At 40.1% G+C, this 22,971-nt stretch overlaps 2 protein-coding genes across 2 annotated transcripts in view; one reads left to right on the forward strand and one right to left on the reverse strand.

Annotated features, from left to right (window-relative positions):
- Positions 1–13,722, forward strand: METTL3 (methyltransferase 3, N6-adenosine-methyltransferase complex catalytic subunit). Its single transcript, XM_079128699.1, has 11 exons — positions 1–254; positions 8,279–8,496; positions 8,583–8,987; positions 9,941–10,116; positions 10,814–11,030; positions 11,230–11,417; positions 11,951–11,989; positions 12,171–12,279; positions 12,381–12,446; positions 12,602–12,714; positions 13,491–13,722. The coding sequence occupies exons 1-11, from the start codon at positions 155–157 to the stop codon at positions 13,600–13,602; spliced, it is 1,743 nt and encodes a 580-aa protein (XP_078984825.1). The 5' UTR covers positions 1–154; the 3' UTR covers positions 13,603–13,722.
- TOX4 (TOX high mobility group box family member 4) overlaps positions 13,437–22,971 on the reverse strand; it is an 18,045-nt gene continuing 8,510 nt past the window's right edge. Inside the window, exons 5-9 of the mRNA XM_079128698.1 lie at positions 22,726–22,956; positions 18,621–18,701; positions 17,552–18,295; positions 16,132–16,295; positions 13,437–15,026 (exon numbers count right to left, since the gene is read on the reverse strand). Coding sequence (XP_078984824.1) covers positions 14,966–15,026; positions 16,132–16,295; positions 17,552–18,295; positions 18,621–18,701; positions 22,726–22,956 — 1,281 coding nt within the window. The 3' untranslated portion in view covers positions 13,437–14,965. The remainder of the gene's footprint in view (positions 15,027–16,131; positions 16,296–17,551; positions 18,296–18,620; positions 18,702–22,725; positions 22,957–22,971) is intronic.

A 22,971-nucleotide genomic window follows, 5' to 3' on the forward strand; every position in this document is an offset into this window, starting at 1 on the left:
ACCGGAAGTGGCCTTTCGTCTTGCGCATCTCTAGGGATCTGTTTCCGGTTAGTCTTAGGGTGTCCGCGTGAGAATTGAATGTAAACTCGAGCAAAGGCTGGGAGGTGCTAGTCCACCGCGCCTGATTCGAGTGAGTCCCGGCTGCGAGAGCAGGATGTCGGACACGTGGAGTTCTATCCAGGCCCACAAGAAGCAGTTGGACTCGCTTCGGGAGAGGCTGCAGCGGAGGCGGAAGCAGGACTCGGGGCACTTGGGTGAGGCGCGGGGCAGTCGGGGGCCAGTTTGACTTGGCAGGAAGGGAGAGATCCGGGAGAAGCAGCTCCGGAGTCAGCGTTCTTCCCCAGCAGCCGTCTCTCTGATGCCTCGTACATTGGCACCCTCTTCTACCCCTCAACCACACAGACCGTCATCCTCCTGCAGGCAGTTAGCAATTTCTTTACACTCGGGCCTTGCTTCTCCAGCTAACACCGAAACTACGCGGGAGCCGCTCCCCTGTCCAATTTCCCACTCCTCTTCGGTCTGTGAGAACATTGCCTTTGCGAGGTCTCTTAGCCTTCTGTTCCGCGAAGCAGCAAGTCCCCCTTTTTGTTGCTGCTATGGTGCTTTGTTTTTCCATCGGTTGTAGTGACTGCATGAAAGCGGTCATTTCTTTTTGACTGTAAGCACAGTGAGCAGGACTGCTCAACTTTTATCCACCGTGTCCTGTTAAGTGGCCCGCACACAGTTGTCTCACTAGGTGTTGCTAAGTGAGTAGGGAAACTGGCATTTACACACCGAGCAAGAATCTGAAAACGTTTAGTTTTTGGTTTTCAAAATTTATCCTCTCTTGCTTATGATAGTCATAAAACTTGAACTCGAAGATTATCAAGTTCAACCCTAACTTCCCTTCCTCCTCAGCGCAGACCCTAAATTACTTAAGGCAAATCAATTGCAGAGTTCTGTAGGGACAGTGAATTCATACCACATTGTGGCAACTTGTTATATTTTTTAATCAGTATTATCAACTCCATCTTTAAATCTTGCTTTGGTCATATTAGTTTCATGTGCTTATATTCTCTCTAGAATCAGAAGATGTACTGGCAGGATTTTCACACCATGATTTAATTAATATTGCTTACCTGTAGTATTCATGAGTCTAGTTAGATAAAAATAGGATGTTGCCCTAAAGGAGTTTAAAATTTAGTTGAGAATCAAGGATAGATACTTATAAAAAGTCAGAAGCAGACATGTAATCCCAGCAAATTGGGAGGCAGAAGTAGGAGAATCAAAAATTTAAGGCCTGCCTGGACAATTTAGGGAGACCCTGACCCAAAAAATTAAAAGGGCTGGAGATGTAGCTTAGTGGTAGAGTACTCCTGGTTCTGTCCCCAGTACTGGAAACGTAAGAAGCACAATATCATGTAAGATTCAAATGAATGAGTCCCACAATCAATATAGTGAAGAAAGAACAAAAACTAGTGTAGTCAGTGAAGCCATTATAGCGGAGTTGGCACTTCATTTTGGTCTTGGGCTATGTAGGACTTAAGAGGACACTATAGTAAAGGAAGAAGTGCAAGATATAGGATCAGGGAATAAGTAGTAGTCAAGCCCTAGAGTAGTTACTGAATTACCATGTTGATACATAAACCTCAACTCCTCTGACTTGTAAATCCAGTTTACTCTGTGTTTTGTTTTTTTCTTGGTTTCCCCTTTTCTCTCTCTCTCTCTCTCTCTCTCTCTTTTTTTTTTTTTTTTTTGGTGGTACTGGGGATTGTACCCAGGAGCATTCAAACTCTGAACTATACGAGCCCTTTTTATTTATATTTTGAGACAGGGTGTTGCTAAGTTGCCTAGGCTGGCCTCATAACTGGCCATTCTTCTGCTTCAGCCTCTGGAGTAGCTGGGATTACAAGTGTTCACCACTGCTCAGGCTCCCCACTTTCTTTTATCCATATCAGTTTTAGATAGAAAATTATTACACCTTAATACACCTTTATCATTGACAATTCAGTTGCTTTTTTAAAAAAAAATTTAAAAATATTTTTCATTATAGATAGACACAATAACTTTATTTTATTTGTTATGTGGTGCTGAGGATCGAACCCACTGCCTCATTGCCTTGCAAGGCAAGCTCTTCACTGCTGAGCCCCAGCCCTAGCCCAACAATTCAGTTGCTTTTTAATTAATCAATTATAGACTCCAGTTACTACACTTCAGTTTCATCAACTTTATCAAAAACAGCATTCAAGAAGGATAGAGGTATTTCTGTTATATGTGTGTTCTTTAAAAACCTTGCTTTATGCAAAAGCATGCTTGGGTAAAAATAGCAGGTTTTGACTGAGGATGTAGTTCATTGGTATAGTACTTGGCTAGCAATGGCTAGTCTTTGCTAGTGTCTTGGCTAGCAAATGCTAGTCACCATAAATTAAAAACGAACAAAGGTCTTACAGAAGAAACAGATTTAGAAATGACTTACTTAAAACCTATGTAACTTTGTTGCATCAGCTCTCACAATAACCCGTTTCTACTCAAAATACTAGCATAGTTAATTCTCTACTGGTATAGCTTCCTACAAGGAAAGTCATACCTCCTTGGTATCCTGTGCATCCTGTGCTCCTACTTCTTGTTCTCATAACTCAAGTCTTTTTTTTGTTTAATTAACCAAGAGAAATGTCTTTGCACATTCTTCATCTGCTGTTGCATCTTCACAGGTAGTGTATTGCAAAGTGTAGCAGTTCTTGAAGCCACTGTATCAGTTTTTTTTCCCCCTGCTGTACTGGCGACTGAACTCAGTAGTGTTCTACTACTGAGCTACACCCCCAGCCCTTTTTTTTGTTTGTTTGTTATTTTTGGGTACCAGGGATTGAATTCAGGGGCACTCATCCACTGAGCCACATCCTCAACCCTGTTTTGTATTTTATTTAGAGACAGGGTCTCATTGAGTTGCTTAGAGCCTCGCCATTGCTGAGGCTGGCTTTGAAATCCTGCCTCAGCATCCCGAGCCACTGGGATTTACAGGCATGCGCCACCATGCCGGCCCTTATTATTTTTTGAGACAGGGTCTTGCTGAGTTGCTTAGGGCCTCACTAAGTTGCTGAGGCAGGCCTCAAACTTGTGATTGTCTTGTCTCAACCTCCCAAGCCACTGGTATTACAGGTGTGTGCCACCATGTCTGGCCCTGCCCTGTTTTAAACTTTGAGACAGGCCTTGAACTTGTGATACTCTTGCCTGAGCTTCCCAAGTAAATGGGATTGTAGGCATGTACCACCATACCCAGCTAATATTTTCTGTGAGAAAATTTTCCCCATGATGAGAAAAATCATGCGTGAGCCAACAGGGTTTCCATTAATCTGACATTCACTTATTTACTAGTTGCATGTGAACTCACTTGCATTGAAGAAAATACTTTGTATGGAAACAGATTGTATTTAGGTGATATATTAAAGAAGTCAGAGAAATGCCTGTTTTGTAAAGGGTCATTGTGCCTGCCAAAGATCTTCAAGTATTCATCAGGTATGCAGCAGTGGAAAATAGGCTATCTAGGTGAGTTGCTTTATTAGCAGAAAAGAAGAAGGGCTAATATTTCATTCTTGTTATACCTAGAAACTCAACAATTACCATATTACATTTGGGCACTGTCTATTACTAACTTTTCAATTTAGGCATTTCTGTAAGAGGTAATATAGCCTTGTTTTGTCACCTCTCCATATTTTCCACATAGAGAACCCATCACTATTTTAGTCCCCTGAGCCTCTTTTGCAGCATAGAAGAATGTGACAGCTTTGGGTAAGTACATTTCTTCTATGGATATTTACTGACTTTAGTATGAAATAATTTTTTTTTTTTCATTCAGCAGTAGCAGTTGGGAAAAGGTACCTGAGAATTCCGGTTGTCATTTCAACAAAGTGACCTACGATGTTAATTTTTTTTTTTTTTTTTTTTTTTTTTTATGGTGCTGGGGATTGAACCCAGGGCCTTGTGCATGAGAGGCAAGCACTCTGCCAACTGAGCTATATCCCGAGCCCCAATGTTAATTTTTTTTTTTTATAAACTATTAAATCAATGTGCAATATCAGTATATTTGTGTATAGGTCTGTCTCTTTCATTTGTTAGTGACAAGTCATCCTCTATTTGTGGTTTGTTTTTGTTTTTTGGTTATAATTGTTCTTCACCACACCCTTTTATGCTTTTATGCTTTTCTATTTCTAAATTCATACTCTTTTTTTTTTTTTTTTTGCAGTACTGGGGATTGAACTCGGGGCCTTATGCTTTCAAGGCAAGCACTCTACCAGCTGAGCTATCTCCCCAGCCCTAAATTCATACTCTTTAGATGATTTTTTTTTTTTTTTTTTTGTAGTGCTGGGGATCAATCCCAGGTCTTGAGCATGCCAGATAAATGCTCTACCACAGAGCTATATCCCCAGACCTAGATGGATGATTCTAATTGCTCTTAGTTATTTTAAATTGTTTTATTTTTCTTTTGTATTAATCACACTTTGGTATTTACCAAACTTGACGAAATATATGCAACCCTATAGAGTTTATTACTAGAGCCTTTGTGCTTTCATCCAGTGCTAAACTGTTTAATCATTTTGACAAGACTATTCTCCCTTGAATGTAAATATTCTTTTTCAGAGGTAAACATATCTTGACTTGTATATTCACCTAGTAATATGATTAAGATTTCAAAAGTATTTTTTAGGTTGAAATTAAACACATTATTTCCTGACCCAGAACTTTGACCATTTTTTTGGTTCTGCTTGGCATTTGTATTAGTATGTTTTGTAACTATAAATAAATATTGGAGACAGACTACTTTTTAAAGAAAAGAGGTGAGACTGGGCATGGTGGCATATGCCTGTAATTGACGTATTCTCAGATTTGAAAACTTGGAACTAATGGGTTAAGATACAGATACACAGGCGGGGATGTAGCTCAGTGGCAAAGGGTTTGCCTTACATTTGCAAAGCTCTGGGTTCGATTCCTAGTTCCAAAAAAAACCCAAAAAATAAAATGCAGATACACAAATGTTCCTGCTGTGGTGTGATACAGCCAGTGGGAATCCTCTCTGTAACCTGTGCTTTGCTGTTTGATTTTCCAGTCTCCAAAATCATGAGCAATAAACCTCTTTCCCTCCATCCCTCTCTCCCTCCCTCCCTTCCTACTTTCCTCCAAAACTGTGAGCTAAGTAATTTTTCCTTTTTTCTTCAGTACTAGAGATTGAACACAGGCATTCTGCCTCTGAGCTACATGCCCCTAGGCCTTTTAATTTTTTGAGAGTGTCTAAGTTGCTCAGGTTGGCCTCAAAGTAGCAATCTTCCTGCCTCAGCCTCCCAAGTCACCTGGATTAAAGGCATGTGCTACCATGCTTGCTATCATTTCTTACTTTTTGGAGGAGGGGTTACTAGGGATTGAACCCAGATGTGCTTTACCACCTATCTATATCTTGAGGTTTTTTTTATTATTTTATTCTTCCTTTTCTTCCCCCATTTTGTAGTCACCTTCTTCCTAAACCCTCTGAGTTATCTTGGTGCTTCAGCCTCACATAATTCCCTAAAACTTGGAACCTTTCAGGCCCTGTCTACCAGTTCTCTATTATCTGCCTCCTACCACCCGGTGGGTGAGCCACTGGCGGGATTCAAGGGCCCATATATGGCTCTCTGTAGAGTGCTGTAGGCTGCTCCTCGTCTTCCCAGAAATCTCCTAATTGCAACTGAACCTCTCAGGCACCTTTGGTCCCCATGCTGTCAAAACCACAGTGAATCTAATTTGGAGCAAGTGATCAGATCTGTTAAAACCATTTGATGGCACTTACCCACTCCCCCGGCCTTTGCTTGCTTCCTTGGGGCAGTCCATACTAGCTGTGATGCATTTGTCCTTGGGATTTCTGATGTCTGTTCCCTCTTACCTATCATATAGGCCAGGTTTTGCTATCCTGTAGTCCCTGACTCTCAGGCCCAACAAACAGTGACTCAGCGAAAGTGGCATAATCCCAGCAATTTGGGAGGCTGAGGCAGGAGAATTACAAGTTTGAGGTCAGCCTCAGCAACTTAATGAGGCCCTTAGTGAGATGCTATCTCAAAAATTAAAAATGGCTGGGGATATGGCTCAGTGGCAAAGTTCAATCCCCCTACTGAAAAAGGAAAAAAGAAACTGGGGTCAGGGAGCCAGGGTCACTTAGAACAGTGAAGAATGAGTCAGCCGTAGGCTGCTGCCCTGGCTGTCAGAAGCCAGCATGTCCTGCTATTCTTTATTTTTTATTTTGAGACAGATTCTCACTAAATTGCTGGGAGTGTCCAGCTACTGGCTACCATTTCTTTATAATGAACACTTTAAAATCCTTTTTTTTTTTTTTCTAGTTTTTATAAACCATATTTTGTTCATTCAACTGTGGATGTATATTTAGGTTACTTCCATCTTTTGGCTATGGTAAACAATGCTACTTTGAACCAGGGCATGTGAAGAAATATTCACAATATTCAGAATATTTTTTCACATGCCCTGGTTCAAAGTTTCTGCTTTAATTTTCAAGTTCCTGCTTTAATTTTGTGTAGATATCCAGAAGAAGTGGAATTGCTGAATCCATCGGTAATTCCATTTTTAATATTTTGAGGAATCACTATGCTGTTTTCCATAGCAACTATACCATTTTATATTCCCACTAATAGTGCACAAGAGCCAGGTGTTGTGGTGCATATTATCTGTAATCCCAGTGACTTGGGAGGTTGAGGCAGGAGGATTGCAAGTTTGAGGCCAGCCTGGGCAACTTAGCTAGACCATGTCTCAAAATAAAAAAATTTTTAAATAGGACTAGGATGTACCTCAGTGGTAAAGTACCCCTGGGTTCACTCTCTGGTACCAAATAAAGGACGAAAGAAAAAAGTATGTTTGTACACACATACAGTACACATGTAAAATCTCGAGAGAAGAAATCTAAAGCACACCTATAATCCCTTGACTCAGGGGATCAAGGCTGGAGGATCATGAGTTCAAGAGCCTCGTACCACCAAAAAAAAAAAAAAAAAAATAGGGGGGCAAGCTCAGAGTTTGATGTTAATATAACTATTTTACTATACTTCTACCATAGGAGTATTTTAATTCAAATTTATTAGACTTATAGGATTTCTGAATTACAAGAGACTAATAATCACCAGTATAATTCTGTCCAGTACAGGAATTTTGTTTATACTCTGTTAAGTATGCTAAATAGTAATTGTCACTTACATTTCTTACATATATTTTTAGCTTAGGTCAGTTACTCTGAAACTCTTTTCTCATCCAGACCTTCAAAGTGCTTCTGTGACCCTTCCTCTTTGACAAAACAAAACAAGGAATTTAGTTCTGTTTGCAAAAGTTCCAGTCAGCAGAACATAAAGGAATCATAAGCAAGGTGAAGAAAGTTCTATCAATTACTTGACAGTTGGCAGCTGATACTGAATTGTGATGTCTTGTTTTTGAAATAGGGTACAACTTTTCTTTTAACCTTATTTTTTATAAAATGTAACTGTTCTAGAAAAGTGTTTTGTTGTAGTTCAGCTCCAATTTTTGGAACCTATGAGTTAAATTTTACCACATTCAGTTAAATCCATAAAAAAATTTAAAAATTAAGAATCCTTACCTGAAAAAAATAATCTGATAGCAGTTTATATTGCTGAAAGTATTTCTGACTTTTATTAAAATTTAGGTTGTGGAGCTGGGTATGGTGGCACATGCCTCTAATCCCAACGACTCAGGAGGTTGAGGTAGGAGGATCACAAGTTCAAGGCCAGCTTGGACAATTTAGAAGGCCCTAAGCAATTTAGTAAGACCCTGTCTCAGAAAAGAAAAAAAAAAAAAAAAAAAATTAGATTGTGGAATTTGGCACAGTAGAGCATACCTGTAATCCCAATGACTCAGGAGGCTGTCAGGAAGATTGCAAGTTCATGGTTAGCCTGGGAAAGCTGGTGAGACCCTTTCTCAAAATAAAAAATACAAGGAACTAGGAATGTAGCTCAGTGCCCTCCAGTACTCAATTGTTAGTAACTCCAGTTTACTTCCCCAGAAGAATAGCAAGGGCAAAGAATTAGGAAAACAGTTCTTATTCAACAGAGAAAGTGTAGGGGATTCCCAGAAAAATCCAGTATTATTTTGACAAAGTAGTGAATGATTGAATATGAAAGGTAATCTAGTGCTAAGACTGATCTGAGAATTTTCTTCATGAAAGATGTGTATGCTGGGAATGGTAGAGAATTTGACTCCTGAAGAATGCATAGACTGGCAATGATAACTCTTTTTCATTTTTACTTTTCTTCACACTTAGATCTACGGAATCCAGAGGCAGCATTATCCCCAAACTTCCGTAGTGATAGTCCAGTGCCTACTGCACCCACCTCTGGTGGCCCTAAGCCAAGCACAGCTTCAGCAGTTCCTGAATTAGCTACAGACCCTGAGTTGGAGAAGAAGTTGCTTCATCACCTCTCTGATCTGACCTTAACATTGCCCACTGATGCTGTATCCATTCGTCTTGCTATCTCCACGGTAATGACTTGATTCAACTGGAATATACCACTTATTTTCTGTTCATGGTCAGTGTGTTATTGCCCTCTTTTCCATTCCTTATCTAGCCAGATGCCCCTGCCACTCAAGATGGGGTGGAAAGCCTCCTACAAAAGTTTGCAGCTCAGGAGTTGATCGAGGTAAAGCGAGGGCTCCTACAAGATGATGCACATCCCACTCTTGTGACCTATGCTGACCATTCCAAGCTCTCTGCCATGATGGTTGCAGTGGCAGAAAAGAAAGGTCCTGGGGAGGTAGCTGGGACTATTGTAGGACAGAAGCGGCGTGCAGAACAGGACTCAACTACAGTAGTTGCCTTTGCCAGCTCTTTAGCCTCTGGCCTGACTTCTTCAGCATCAGAACCAGCCAAGGAGTCAGCCAAGAAATCAAGGAAACATGCTGCCTCAGATGTTGATCTGGAAATAGAAAGCCTTTTGAACCAACAGTCTACTAAGGAACAACAGAGCAAAAAGGTAGGAGTCTTGTCAAAGTGCTTTCACAGTATGCTCTGAATTACAGCTTTGCAGTATGCTCTGAATTATAGCTTTGAGTGAGCAGAATTTACTCCTACAGAAAGTTTCAGTTCTTAGAATTGAAGGTTTAGAGTAGTGGTTTTCAACTAAGGATGATTTTACCCCATCCTCACCCCTACCAAAGACAATTGACAATGTTTGGAGACATTGTAGTAATCACAACATAAGATTGTGCTACTGGCTTCTGGTAGTTTGAGGCCAGTAATATTGCTAAACATGCCGCAGTGCATAGTAGGACAACTCTCTACAACAAAGAACTGCTTGGCACAAAATGTCAGTAATGCCAATGTTAAACCCTGATTTAGAAAATCTATCATTGAATCTGAATCATCAGATTGAGACAAGGAGTCCAAATATATGAATATTGGATGATATTCATTTGTCCAGCAATTATGGAAATTGATTAAACAATGCAAATTAGCAGTGTAGCAATTTTGAGTTCGCATCTGTTTACTACATCTAGTTGTATGAGTTTGAGCAGGTTAGCTTCTCTTGAGCCTTAATCCTCTTACCTGTAACATGAGGATAACCACAGTGTCCTCCTTTATAGCACTGTTGAATAGATTGAATAAACAGTACGGTATTTAGTACTGTGCCTCCACTCAGTACCCAATAAGTAGAAGTGTTTTTTTGAGAAGTTTTTGTTTTCTTGAGGAAGCAAGTTTAGCTTAATGCCTTGCAGTAGGAATCAGGCTTTTTGTAGTTTCATTCTATCCTAAATGCAGGTTTGAGGAAGGAATGAACCCATGACAGATCTCTTATTCCAGAGCTCAATTTTTCCCAGATAATTAGCTCATTCATCCTTTATATGACATCAGTGTCAAATAGAATTTATGGATGTGTTTTAAGAGCTGATTTGACCTCTTTTAAGACTAAGGCTGCTTCTGTCATAGGTCAGTCAGGAGATCCTAGAACTATTAAATACTACAACAGCAAAGGAACAATCCATTGTTGAAAAGTTTCGTTCACGAGGTCGGGCCCAAGTACAAGAATTTTGTGACTATGGGACCAAGGAAGAGTGCATGAAAGCCAGTGATGCTGATCGACCTTGTCGCAAGCTGCATTTCAGGTCTCTTGGGAGGGAATGAGGTGGGATGGGTTTCCTACAAGGAGTCATTCCTTTTCAGCATATTCCTTGTCTTTGGGTTTGTCAGTAATCCTATCATGGTTTAAGTTCAGATTCTGAAGTTATTACTTTCAGAAGTGGCATGGTGTAGAAATACAGACTGTACTCCCAAATAGATGGAAGATTCTTTCAGTGCCCCTTTTTAGCGAGACATCTGTCTCTGAGCCACAAAATTAAGTTTCTGAAAGGAGGAATGGTCATAGGAGAAACAGGAAGCTAGGTTCTTAAGCAAGTGTTTTATTCTGCTCTGTAACAAGCCACATCCTTCCTGGACTGTATTCCTTTATGTAGTAAGAAAAGGAAGCCATGTTTTTGCTCAGAGAGGAATTATAATTATTCTTTAGTATGAATTGTGGATTTTTTTTTTTTTTCTTTTTTTTTTTTTTTGCAGTGCTGGGGATTGAACCCAGGGCCTTGTACTTGCAAGGCAAGCACTCTACCAACTGAGCTATATCTCCAGCCCTGAATTGTGGATTTCTATGTCACCTGCCTCTCCTCTATTGGAGGAATCTCTTAATAATAGAGAAAATTAGGGAAGGGTTTAAAAAAAAAAGGAAGATTTGGTACAATTTGGAACTTCAACTATGGTTCTACTTCTGGAGTACCATTCTTGATTATTTCCCCTTTTTTATTTCCCCAGACGAATTATCAATAAACACACTGATGAATCTTTAGGTGATTGCTCTTTCCTTAACACATGTTTCCACATGGATACCTGTAAATATGTTCACTATGAAATTGATGCTTGTGTGGATCCAGAGGGTCCTGGCAGCAAGGACCATACACCAAGCCAGGAGCTTGCTCTTACACAGAGTGTTGGAGGTGACTCCAGTGCAGATCGACTCTTTCCACCTCAGGTATTTGCATGCTTAGAAAACTCATTTCAACTTAATGGACTTATGTCTAAGTCATACATGTAGGAAAGAGGGCATAATTCAACAACTTGTTGATTGAGGATGAAGTGGGATAGATATAAGGGAGTAAAAGATCAAATGGAAAAGGGACAGGGCCTTGAATATAAAGAAAAGGAAGATGACCAAATGCCACCTCATGCAGTGGATCTGTTGTGATATCCGTTACCTGGACGTCAGCATCTTGGGCAAGTTTGCAGTTGTGATGGCTGACCCACCCTGGGATATTCACATGGAGCTGCCCTATGGGACCCTGACAGATGATGAGATGCGCAGGCTCAACATACCAGTACTGCAGGATGATGGCTTTCTTTTCCTCTGGGTCACAGGCAGGTAATACAGCTCAAAGATATGTAGTTATGGGCAGATGTAGTATGGCAAGTACTGGGTGGGTGATAAAATCCTGGGATTTTCCTGGCCCTGCTATTAAATATGACTAATTTTAATGACTTGTTTATAACAAACGATACTTTGAATCATATTTAACTTTGCATTTGTACCTTGAGAAAGGTAATGTCAATGAGAAGTTTTACTTTTTCATTCTTACATCCACCCTGTTGCCCAAATGGTGTCTTGCATGTAGTGGTTCACTGAACATCTATTGGGGAAAAGTTTTTTTTTTTCCTCCCTCAGAACAGGTTGTTTTACCTGTGTAAAGGTGTTGCATTCCCAGCCCTTTTATTTATTATCCAAGACAGGATCTTGCTAAGTTGTGGTCCTTCTGCCTCAGCCTTGCAAGTTGCTGACATAGGCATGCCCCACCATGCCCAGCGAGGGAAAAACGTTTCTAATGTTAATGCATCAGGTATTTTGAAGGGAGAAAAAAAATCAGGGCATACAAGTGATTAACCATTATTTCTTTTTAGGGCTATGGAGTTGGGCAGAGAATGTCTTAACCTCTGGGGGTAAGTAGCAATTGTGTTGCTTTTTTTTTTTTTGAGAGAAATTAATACTTAATTGCTATGTTGTGAGATAATGTGTTCCCTTCTTCCAAGAATATTGCTTTGATTTCTTGCCTCTGTAGATGATACTGTTCCCAAAACTATGAAAGTCTGGTTAAAGCTCTAGTTCTTTTATGCCCTACAGTTATGAACGGGTAGATGAAATTATCTGGGTGAAGACGAATCAACTGCAGCGCATCATTCGAACTGGTCGTACAGGCCACTGGTTGAACCATGGGAAGGAACACTGCTTGGTGAGCAGCAGTAGGGCCCTATTTAATAAGAGAAATTGATTTTTTTTAATAGAGAAAAATTTCAAAGATGTGATTTCATAAGGTAATCCTGTTTTGAGCAGGTTGGTGTCAAAGGAAATCCTCAAGGCTTCAACCAGGGTCTGGATTGTGATGTGATTGTAGCTGAGGTATGTGCTTCCTGAGGCATCCACATCTTTAACATTTACATTATTCATGTCAGGTGTACTCTCATCCTAAAGTTTATCTCTTTGGGATCATAAACAAATGGGGCTAGAATTGCAATCTTGGGTAACTTAAGAAGTAGCTACTGGTATCTTTTTAGGTTCGTTCCACTAGTCATAAACCAGATGAAATTTATGGCATGATTGAGAGACTGTCCCCTGGCACTCGCAAGATTGAGTTATTTGGACGACCACACAATGTGCAACCCAACTGGTAAGGTGACTGGAGAAGCTAGTCCCCAAGGGCATACTGTTTATAAACAAGGACAGAAGTTAATTTGAGCTTCACTTCATATTCTGCTAGCCTGTAAATGGGCTTTAAAGGATTTAAGTGGCTTAAGCTTGTATTTAAGCTGTTGTATGGGATTCTACAATACTAACTGGAAACCCAACAGGTTCTAGGGCCCAAAGCACTATTCTCAAGGGTCTCCACTTATGTGCTGTATTAAACCTGCCCCCTGGTGGTTACTAAGTATCTATTCACTCTGTCAACAGTATTAATATTTTCCACCCCTTTAAAAAACATGCTGTTTGCATTTTATTTACCCAAAGGAATACTCTGGCAACAGCAACTTTGTGAAGCAGGCTTGACTAGGCATCAGTTAGTAACTTTTTTTTGGTACCGGCGCTGAGCTACATCCCTGGCCCTGTTTTGTATTTTATTTAGAGACAGGGGCTCACTGAGTTGTCAGCACTTCACTTTTTGCTGAGGCTGGCTTTGATCCTCCTGCCACAGTCCCCTGAACCAGGATTATGTGTGTGTGCCATAGTGCCTGGCTAGTAACTCTTTGATAATACACATCCAGCCTGTTTTAATATCAGCATCTGTGCTAATACCTAACCATACTACCATATGCTATTCTGATGTTATGGTCTTTTAAAATAAACTGACATGAAAATTAGATGGGATGAAAGGCAGTCTTAATAAAACACCTGCATCTTTTAACAGTAAAGCCCTTTAATTCCAGGATTTTCTTTGACATGTTTCAGGATCACCCTTGGAAACCAGCTGGATGGGATCCACCTACTAGACCCAGATGTGGTTGCACGGTTCAAACAAAGGTATCCAGATGGTATTATCTCTAAACCTAAGAATTTATAGAAGCACTTGCTTACAGAGTTAAGCACCCAGAGCCATGACTTTGCAGGCTACACCTGAAGAATGGTATTTGTACAATAGCTTTTCCCCTTATTTAAATAAAGGTTTGTATTGTAATTAGGATTTTGAGGTGAAATTCTGGCTTTGTCACTTAACAGTGTGTGTTCTTGTACAACTCATCTCTCAAGTATAATTTCTTCTAAGTAAAATAGGAATGTTATCTATTTCATTAGGTGATTGTAAGGGTTCAAACTGAATGCATGGACACGTACAAAACAAGATCTGTTTAGGATCAAAGTGATTAGTAATTATAGTACTAACCATGACCATGGTTGAATAAGAAGGGAGTTCTCTAGGAAAGCACTTTTCAAGGTAATAAATTTGAGTTTACTTAAGACCATTCCCACTAGGACTATTAATGCTCTAAACTTTTGCTTATTCTGTTATAACTGCGTAGTTTTGCTCATCTATTATTCTGTAGGTTATTTCCAAGAAAAATCAAGTAAGCTCATCTTAGGTTAAATAAGTGCCCAGAATTTACAGAGAATTGGCCTACAGTATGTAAGTGAAAACACTGCTGCTGTTCTAACATTTAAAAGATATTTCATCCAACAATAGAACTTTTAAAAAAGACTTCGGTGAAGCTTCTTACAATAATTTAAGGGTATAGAGTTCTCCCTATTATATTCAAACTGATGAGTCAGAAGGTTGTTGACTGGTCCATGCTGAAGGCAGAAAAGTTATTTGTAAAGAGAAATAAACTCCTGGGTGATGCCATTTTCCCTGTGGCCCAGTGTGCCTACTGTGATGAAAACCTTTATTGTCAAAGCAGTGTAATGAAATAATATTAATGCCGTCTCTTACTCATCTCCCCTTTTTTGGGGGGTGCTGAGGACTGAACTTCTCTACCACTGAGCTATTCCCCTAATCCCTCAATCTTTTAAAAACGGATGTACACAGTGGTGTTTTCTCCTAGCATCAAGACTGAGTAACTCTCCCATCCTTTTAATTATATTTTAGGCAAGTCCTATGACAATTAAATCAAATTTCCTCTAAGGACCCATACCACCACCCCTAACATCCCTATGATTTGCTTATCCATACTCCTTTTGCCCTTTGCTCTGCTATTATCCTGATATTTCTGCTTATAGTTAAAAGATAGAAACAATTCCAGATTACAGCAAACTCAGTGGCCCTGCTCCATAACTTGGTCTCTGCTAAAGGAAGAAAAGGGGAAAAAAGCATGAAGAACCATCAAAGCTTGAGATCAGGCACTACCAGAAGCCCAGCTTGTGTTTCAAAAAGAGACTCTTGGAGTTGTTCCCAGCAGATAGATCTTCACTGGCTTGGAGAAGAACAGGAAAGACTATTTCACAAACACCACAGTGTTTGAATTTCTGGAGGCTACCCAGGCTAAGAACACATCCCTAAGAGAGAAAAAGATACCACAAACTTAGAATTACAGTTTAGATAGGTTCATTTTAACATTCTTAAACAGGTTCCCAGGTAATTTCCCAGGTGAGATAGTACACTTTTTAAACTCAGGTAGAGGCAATGCTAATCTACTGTAGAGAACTTGAGATACAAATGCCTTGTTTTGTGGCTACAGGTAATTGGGATAGACAAAATCTTCACAACTTCTTATTCCCCACACTGAGCACCTTGTTGTGCTACTTTCCACTTACCATTCCTAATTTTCAATTCCCTAAGTGGGTGATTTGCAATAAGGATTGTGAATATTAATTCACAATTACTAACAGCTTAATGTCTCATCTTTCTTCATTTTATTTATTTTTAAGACCCTCCCCCACTAGTACTGATAAATGAATCCAGGAGTGCTTAACCACTGGATTGGCCACATCCCCAGCCCTTTTTATTTTTTATTTTGAGACAGTCTTGCTAAGGTGCTGATGCTGGCTCTAACCTGTGATCCTCCTGCCTTAGCCTCTTGAGTTGCTAGGATTATAGGCATGTGCCACTGTGCACCCAGCTGCATCCTCTTATTTTGCAGGAAGGTATTAGGGATTGAACTCAGGGGCACTTTACTGAGCCACATCCCCAGCCCAGTTTTGTATTTTATTTAGAGACAGGGCCTCACTGAGTTGCTTAGCACCTTGCTTTTGCTGAGGCTGGCTTGCTTTGAACTTGAAATCCTCTTGCCTCATTCTTCCAAGCTGCTGAGATTATAGGTGTTCACTACCGCACCTGGCTGCATCATTTATTTTTAACAAGCATACGTACATGAATGTGATAATTACAAAGTGCAAATTGCTAATTATGTTTTCTTGGGCTGTGTGGGAAATGGCAAATTTTTGGGGGTGCTGGGGATTGAATCTAGGGCCTCTTACATGGTAGGTAAATACTTTACAACTGAGCAACATCATCAGCCCTAAATTTAAACTCTTCTAAAGCAAGGACACTTTTGTAGTAGCCTCTCATCAGACAGAGCAACCTCCTGTCTTATTAGGTAGGATAATACTGATAATATGCTCAATATTACCATGTTTCCCACCACAGGAACTGTAAACTCACCTGCAGTGTTTCACCACACACTCATTGCTGCAGTATTCATTGTCCCAGTCCTTACTCACAACGGGAGGGTTCTCACAACCAGACCTTACACAGCGAGGTTGGGGTGAGAGTGTCACAGGAGATCCACTCACCAACTCAACATCCATCTGAGAAGGAGATTCAACCTATGACCAGAAGATAGCAACAAGATGAATCAGATTCCTACTTGCCTACCAGCTAGTTAGTCAAATTATCCCTAGGATCCAATGGGATCCAATGGGAAATATATGTTCTTCATATAGGGGTAAAGTTCCGAAAAAGGTGAGTTTGTGGTCTCCCCATTTATAGCCCAGCTTTAGAGCGTTGCAAAGAATGACATGAAGATTCTCCTCAATATGGGAAGGCTGGGCATATGCTAGTGCTCTTTAATTTTACTCTAACTCATCACTGAATTTGTTTTACACTTGGATAATATTCCTCTGAAAGTATAAAAATGAATATGTGAGTACAGGTTCAGTCAGCCTCAACTCAATGGGGAGGACTAAGAGAAGACAAAATATAGTGCTATTAGAAAAAGGAAATTTGGAGATTCAGTTTCTTGTTGGCAGGATGTGACTTAAAAAAAAAAAAAAAAAGATTGTTTAATTGTAGAACCAGAGCAGAGTCTCAAACCAGACCTTCCCCCCAACCCCTGACTTTTTTTTATACCCAGGGCCTCAAGCTGGGGCTGTACCTCAGTGGTACAGCACTTGCCTTGCTGGGTTCAATCCTTAGCACCACATAAAAAAATAAATGGAGATATTGTGTCCATCGACAACTGGGAAAAAAAAATATTAAAACAAAACACCCAGGGCCTCACATGTTAGGCAAGTGCTCTACTATCAAACTACATCCCCAGCCCTTTTAGAGACCTTATGGAACTCAGGGCTTTGCTCTTGCAAGGCAAGCACTCTACCACGGAGTTATATCTTCAGCCTACCCCCTCCCGCCCCCACATATTTAAAACATTAAGCTAAGCAGTTAAGACCTAGTAGAAATGTAAAGATTTATAACTCCAAAATTTAGGATCCTTGGGAGGAGACACCTCTGAAAAATGACTATAGGTTAAACTGTTTTTTCTTTCTAATGGAATCACAGTGTTATCTTTGCTTAACTTATGGAGTGATCTAGGACAGAAAGACTTAATGTTTTTTACCAAAAAGAAGATTTTTGGGTGGGATAACTCACTGCTACAGGGAACTGACATCTGTCTGCAGGACGTTTCTTCCTCTTTTTTTGTTTTACATTTTATTTTATTGATCCTTCTTATACATGACTAATTCTTCAGAATGTTTCATACTACAGGTTGTCAGGAATTAAATGCTAGCAGCCAACGCCCACTTTTGTAAATGCTCTTACACATTTCCACTGGTCTAGAGTAAACAATCAGAAACAGGCTTACCTCAGGAACTACATCTGTAATCATCTCACAGATGGTCTCAGGGGAGGTTGCCTCTACTGTATGGGCCTCAGGACTGCTGTTCATAGGCCGCTCAGGACTGCTTTCCACAGCTGGTGGGACTAAAGTAGTCTGCATTTTCAGAGTGGGTGGAGGCACAATCTTGCTTTGCAGAGGTGGTGGCTGCTGTTGTAAATTGATTCGAACTTTCTGAGGTGGAGGCTGTTGCATGGCCTGAAGTGGAGGAGGTTGCTGCAGAATGGTAACTTGCTGCTGAGTTGGGGGCTGAGGCATCTGTTGTAATGGAGGGGGCTGTAGACGGGGTGGAGGCAGTTGCATAGAAGCAGCAGCTGCTGCTGCTGCCTGCAACACTGACCGAGTGACAATCTGGGCTTGTTGGCTGGGTTGGATAGTAGCTGTACTAGTTTGACCTAATTGAAGCCCCCGGGAGGTCACCACTGTGGCTGGGATAACAGTAACCATCCCTCCTTGAGACATGGTAATAGAAGAGGGCAACATCTGTTTGGTAATAATCAACTTGGTGATATTGGGCTGACCCCCAGCCCCAGAAGATGCCTGGTTTGCCACATAGGATGAAAGAGTGGAGTTAACAACAATGCAAGGCGACAGGGCAGGGGTCTCTGTTGAAGCTGGTGCTGGAGATGCTGGGTCAACAGTAGCCACAGGAGGTGGTGAAGGAGTCTGTGATGGTGGCACTGGATCCAATTCTACTGTTTCTACAGTGGCCTAAAAGAAGACCAAAACAGAAAAAGAGAAAAGTCATTGAGAGATATATATGTTTTACTGCAGGACACATCCATTCTAATAACCTTTCGAGAAAAGATACATTTTTTTTTTTTTTTAAAGGAGCTGCTCTCAGTACTGCGTTTGCTAATTTAAGTGCTAGAAATAACAAAGACTATCAAGGTTTCTAGATATGAAATAATGGGAAAGCTATTAAGTATTTTTGAAGCTCTTAGTATTGGCATTTACTTATAAACACTAACAGCTAAAAACAAATGAACAAACAAAACTTTCTGGTTTAAATATCTATCTATCCTAACTCTCTTACCTGACACTCTTGGTTGTCTTTATAAGCAGCCAGAGCCTTCAGATACTCTTTCTTGGCAGCTTCAGTTTTCCTCTTGTATACCTGCAAAAGAGAAATTGTTTATAAAATTCCCATCCTCTTAGAAATGACTGATGATTCTAAATTATTCATCAGTGAATGAATGACAATTCATTTGTCTGATCACAACTCCTTTCAGTGAAAACACTTCTGAGAGCTACCAAGACAGCCTCCATGATAAGACTCACTCCACTGAGCATGCCTCTGAAAGTCAAGCATCAACAAGAGTCTTGCCACAATAACCTCTCAAGTGAACATTAATTCGTGCTCACTTCTGTAACAACAAAAAACTCACCCTGGGCCTGGGATTGTAGTTCAGTGGTACAGTGCTTGCCTAGCATGTGTGAGGCACTGGGTTCGTTTCTCAGCACCACATATAAACAAATAAAGGTCCACTGACAACTAAAAAAAATATATATTAAAAAAAAAAAAAAACAAAAACAAAAAAACTCACCCTGGCCCCCAAACTCTAAGATCAGTAGTATTCTACTTATCCTGAGTCTGTCCCTAACCTTTAAGAATGTGGTAAATTGCTTGGCAGATGGCCACAAGAATTCCTCCCAATCAGCATTGCCTTTCTCAAAAGCTAAAGCATAGCTGGGCATAGTGGTGCATGACTGTAATGCTAGTGATTCCAGAGGCTGAGGCAGGAGGATTCCAAGTTCAAAGCTAGCCTTGGCAACTTAGTGAGGCCCTTAGGAACTTAGTGAGACACTGTTTCGAAGTAAAACAAAAAAAGCTGGGGACTTGGCTCAGTAGTTGAGTGCTCCTGGGTTCAATCCCTGGTACCAAAACAAAAAACCAAAACAATGACAACAAAAAAACCCCAAAAAACTAAAGCATGTTTCCCCTTCCTTTAAATCTGGACTAGCTCTGTGACTGATCATTACAATGTGTCTGAAGTGACACTGAGATTTAAGAGACTCTGAGGCACCTGTTTTCCCATTCTTGGAATGTTAACTCTTTAGTCTGCTGTACTGTAAATAAGCTAGGCTAGCCTACTGGGAGAAAGGCCACAGGAGAGAACCAACATCCTAGCCAATAGGTAGCACTAACTGTCAGTTATGGGACAAAGTCATCCTGGGCAGCCATACGAGCTTCCCCCCTGCTGTTCCTGGTACTGGGGTTTGAACTCAGCCTCATGCAGGCTAAATTAGCATTCTACTGTTAAGCTACATCCCCAGCCCTCAACTATCATTTGATTACAATCAGTGATGAGCCAGGCACAGTGGCACATGCCTGTAATCTCAGTTACTTGGAGGCTGAGGCAGGAGGACAAGTTGGGAAACTCAGTGAGACACTCTCAAAATAAAAAGAACTGAGAATGTAGCTCAGTTGTGAAGTACCCTGGGTTCAATCTCCAATACTGGGAAGGGGAAGAAACCACAGCAGTGAGCTCAGGCAATAATAGCAGAAAAACGGATCAATCCAAAGAACCATAAGAAATAATAAATGGCTGCTGTCTTAAGCCATTAAATTTGTGGTGATTAGTTGAGCAGCAACAGACAACTAATAGAAATTATTTGCAATAAATTTAGCTTTTTGTTTAAAATATTAAGTAGAAAGACTTGCTTTGATATAAGACCTATGAGTCTAGGGGCAACTAAAATTATAATCATCTTCATAGTATCAATTTTCTTTTTGAAGAGATGGGGATCTTACCAAAAAAAAAAAAAAAAAAAAAAAAAAAAACCTAAATTCAAGGAATCCTGTACAGGTGCACACCACTGCACCAGGCTGCTGCTGCTTCATTTTCTGTTTTTTTGTTTGTTTGTTTGTTTTTAAATCCAGATTAAATTTAGGGAGATTAACTACAGTTTTCAAGTTTATACTAGGCCAATGAGAAAACCCTAAATGAGATTCTATATACAAACTTCTAGAGTCAGAATCAGCATGCAACTTTTTAAGAAATAACATAATTTCAAAAACTGGAAAAAAAGAAATAAAGGCTTAGAAATGTTAAATACCTAAATATCACTGTTAAGAGATATGAGGAATTATGAGAAATTATTAATAGAAAGCACATATGATTCTGAGTTAAAAGAATCTAGATAGTGTCTCAACTGTACCACTTAATAGCTTTATGAGTCTCCACTCAGTAAAAAAGGGGAGGGAGGAATGGGTGTGATGGTGTGCATGCCTATGATTCCAGCAACTCGGGGAAGTGAAGGCAGGAGGATCACAAGTTCAAAGCCAATCTCAGCAACTTAGTGACCCCCTGAACAAAATTTTAAAAGGGCTGGGAATGTGACAGGGTGGATAAGTACCCCTGGGTTCAATCCCCACTACTGGGGGGGGAGGTCGGGAGTGGAGTTGGGGGAGGAATGGTAGTTATTTTACAGTTAAACACCCCCCCCGCCCCATTTTGTAGTAACTGGAGAGTGAAACCAGGGGCTCTTTACCACTAAGCTGTATCTGCAGTCCTTTTAAAGTTCTATTTTAAGCCAGGTGCAGTGGTATACACCTGTGATCCTAGTGACTCAGGAGGCTGAAGCAGGAGGATTGCAAGTTTGGGGCCAAACTCAGCAACTCAGTGAGGCCCTATATAATTTAGGGAGTCTCTGTCTCAAAAAAATAAATAAAAAGGGCTGGGGATATAGCTCAGTGATAAAGAGCCCCTGGGCTCAATCCCCACTATCCCCCAACCAAAACATCAATTCTGTTTTGAGACATGGTGTTGCTAAGTTGCTAAGGTTAGCCTTGAACTTGCAATTCTCCTGCCTTAAGTAGCTGGGATCACACCTATGTGCCACCATGCCCAGTCTAGATAAAGTATTTTTTCTCTATGTGTGTACTATAAAGTTTATTGGTGTGAGCATTCAGACACTTTCAAGGTGGGAAAAATGATATGCAATTCCACTATGAAATGCAAAAGATAATTGTGTGGCATGGACAGTACATCTGGTGCAGATCAGCAGTAGTATGACTTCAAAGGCTGGATGAAAGTTCTTCATCAGGGAAACTCAGATAATAATTTAAAGCTTCACAAAGCAAGATTATGTTCCAATTTAAAACACTAAGAAAGGGCCGGGGGGACAGCTCAGTCAGTAGAGTGCTTGCTTTGCAAGTATAAGGCCCTGGGTTCAATCCGCAGCACCGCAAAAAAATAAATAAATAAAAACAATAAGAAGAATGAATCAGACACAATGGTCCTATATTCATATATGAATACATGACCAGTGTACCTGCACATCATGTGCAACCACAAGAATGGGATCCTAATTAGAATAAGTTATACTCCATGTATGTACAATGTCAAAATACACTATACTGTCATGTATATCTAAAAAGAACAACCAAAAAACACAAAGAAACAGTACCATTGATGAAAAAGGAAACCAATTTCTAAGTATATTGAAAGGGTGAAGAGAAATTAGAAGGAAATTTGCATTTTTGAGGTACAAATGAGTGATCTATAGAGGGGCATTATGACAAACCCTGTAGATAAAAAATAAAGACCAAATCAGTGGTCACATAACTTGAAATTTACATGTAATAAAGGGAAAACAATAGGCTCAAGTTATGACCTTTCAAATATTTATATCATAGACATTTAGATGGAATATTTTTATATTACTTGTTACTGATAATTTAAAAATGGGTTTTAGGGGTTAGGGATGTATCTCAGTGGTATAGTATGGCTTAACAAGTACAAATTCCTGGGTTTCATCCCCAGCACCACAAAGTACATACATAAATTATTTAGATACAATGGAGTTTTATAGATTCAGTGTACAGCTATAACTTCTCATAAGATGATATGTGAATGACATTAACAAAGAGCTGACAGATAAGGACATATAAGAAAGATGAAAATGCCAGACATAGTGGCACATTTCTATAATCCCAGTGACTCAGAAGGCTGAGAGAAGTATTGCAAATTCTAGGCCAGCCTCCGCAACTTAGTAAGACTTTTTCTCCCCTTAACACACACACCCCCCGACACCAAAAAAAAAAGGAAAAAAGAAAAAAGTTAGAAGAAAACCTTTGTTTTATCTTAACTTAAAACCTTCTGGAACATTCACTATCTATATTTATTTTTTCTCACCTGTTTTTGCTCCTCTCCAAGACTGTCCCACATGGAAGCCACAATCTTTGAAACCTCTCCAAAGGTGGCATTAGGATTTTGTCCCTTGATGGCAGCCTGTGTATCACGAAAGAATAAAGCATATGCTGAAACTGGTTTCTGAGGTTCATTAGGATCTTTCTTTTTTCTCTTCTTTGGGGCCTTCTGCTTTTTCCCTGCTTCTACTACCACTGTCTTCTGACTGGGAAGTTGCTGTAGGAGAGAAAA

Source organism: Sciurus vulgaris (genome assembly GCF_902686455.1).
Source record: "Sciurus vulgaris genome assembly, chromosome: 2".
Taxonomy (NCBI): Eukaryota; Metazoa; Chordata; class Mammalia; order Rodentia; family Sciuridae; genus Sciurus; species Sciurus vulgaris.